Here is a 2,172-nt window from a genome sequence, read left to right on the forward strand (position 1 = left end):
AATTTACAATAACATAAAACAGAGAAAAGTAGCACATATTCACACCTGAGGAAAAAAAACAAGTACACACACACACACACACACACACACACACAACAAACACACACACACACACACACACACACACACACACCCCAAAACACTCAGCAAGTGTGTTTCATCCTCTTCAGTGCCCAGACTCTTGATGTCCTCCCTTAGGCCCTCTCAGACTCCCTTTGCCATTGATCACCACGGCCTGGTCTCCCACACTCCACTCTGCTAGGGATTATCCACCTCTCCCACTTGCTCTGCCTTTCACACTCCTCTTCTCTCTGTCTCTCATTTTTCTGCATCCTCTCCCTGCCTTTCTCTCTCTTTCATATCTGTCCTGCTCTGCACACTTTTGTAGACTCACATGTAGATAAGGAAAGGAATAGGACAGGAGAGAAAACCACTGAGGATATCTTTGTAGGTATTAAACGACTTATATCTTGTTAGGAGCAAGGATCGCATTGTATATTTTCCCCTCAACTATCTAGATTCAAACAAACAATATCTGGACTCTTATACAAGCTTATATACCCTGGGGTTTGTCTCTAAAAACAGTGCAGGAATCATGTGCGTTTTCATGGAAGATGTGCGTCACACTTGCTGCATTGGAAGGCAATATCTGAAACTCCCTTCTCAGATAGTTTATTCTCCCTAGTGCACAGACTCGCTACGGTAAGAAACAGCCCTATGCTCACTCAAACTCACTAACAAGCACGTCCAAGGAAAATTGTCCCACTTATGACAACGGTACAACTGCCCCATGGGTGTTTTTCCCCTTCCAAAAGCTAGGATTCGCAATGTATAAATCATTTAATCAGCTGTATTTGTCATGTCTCACATGTCTTCAAAGTATCTTCAGAGTTTCTTGTTTTTGTAGAGCAGTATTAACATTTTCATATCTATTTATAAAGACAAACAAATAGTTTTTTCTTGTTTTTTAACACTGCATTTTTAGTTAGAAGGATGTCTCAAAAACCTTTGGACAGATTTCAGTGAAATTCGGTGATCTATCACTACGTGTAGTTCTTGTAAGTAAACGAGGAATCCTCTCTAAACCACCAGATCTTTGGCCCTTATTTTATGGTGATGGTTGTAAATGAAGAGCTTTAACGACCATCAGAATCACCAACAGCCTTTCAGAATTGAGGTTTCAATGTTCTGTCTAGACTCAACAGTTTGCACTGATGTTCAACAACACTTCATTCACTAAAAATCTCTTGTAAAACACCAATTTTAAAATTATAAATAGACTTAAGAGCGCAGAATGTAGTTCAGCAATGTAGTCCAGGTAGTTTTGCAACCAATGGTAAAACCTCACTCCTTTTTTTTCCACATTTAATGCTTTCAGTACAACCTTATGTGCATTTTGACTCATGTAAATAATATCTTTTCTGTCTGATGTGTTTACAGCCATTGTGGGAAATGTGGGAACTTAATACCTTCAGTAGAAAAAGCAGATTGTGGGAAAGTGGATACACTTGAAAAAAGAATACAACATGTCATCACAAAAAAAAGTCTTTGAATCCACTGAACATCATTGTAACGTAGCAACAAAAGGTCATCTCCCATTTAGCGCCTTAACTCTTTTTCGAGGCAAAAATCACCTTAAACGAGTGTAAAAACTGTTTTTGTTTTTACAAAAAAGTATTTTCAAATTTTGCTCTTTCAATCAACCTTTTCTAATGCGACTTCAAAATGCACTTAAAAAAATGTTGATGGAAATGGCTATTGTCTCCTTCTTTCCCTATGTTTTTGTGTTGATGTGTGTCTGTATTTTTTGCAGGGTCCCACCCAGTGGCATGTTCAAATAATCATGGAGAAGCTGCTGAGGACTGTCAACAGGACAGTCATTTCCATGGGCCGCGATTCACCTTACATCGTAAGTTTATTTGATTCTCTGTAACTATTAGCTGTACATCCACAACTCACTCACTTTGAGACTTTTTTTTTTTTCTGGTTCTCTCTCTCTCTCTCTCTCACTCACACTCACTCTCACTCTCACTCTCACTCTCACTCTCACTCTCACTCTCACTCTCACTCACGCGCACTCTCACTCTCTCTCACTCACTCTCTCTCACTAATTTTAGAGGCCCCTGTACCACAACCAGCTTTACTCCCACAGGCCCACTGCAACTCCAATTC

The 2,172-nt window shown here is 39.7% G+C and overlaps 1 protein-coding gene across 1 annotated transcript in view; it reads left to right on the plus strand.

Annotated features, from left to right (window-relative positions):
- dock1 (dedicator of cytokinesis 1) overlaps window positions 1-2,172 on the plus strand; it is a 186,306-nt gene that overhangs the window by 71,615 nt on the left and 112,519 nt on the right. The window contains exon 27 of the mRNA XM_046069923.1: window positions 1,814-1,909. Coding sequence (XP_045925879.1) covers window positions 1,814-1,909 — 96 coding nt within the window. The remainder of the gene's footprint in view (window positions 1-1,813; window positions 1,910-2,172) is intronic.

The sequence above is a fragment of the Micropterus dolomieu genome, linkage group LG14 (assembly GCF_021292245.1).
Source record: "Micropterus dolomieu isolate WLL.071019.BEF.003 ecotype Adirondacks linkage group LG14, ASM2129224v1, whole genome shotgun sequence".
Lineage (NCBI taxonomy): Eukaryota > Metazoa > Chordata > Actinopteri > Centrarchiformes > Centrarchidae > Micropterus > Micropterus dolomieu.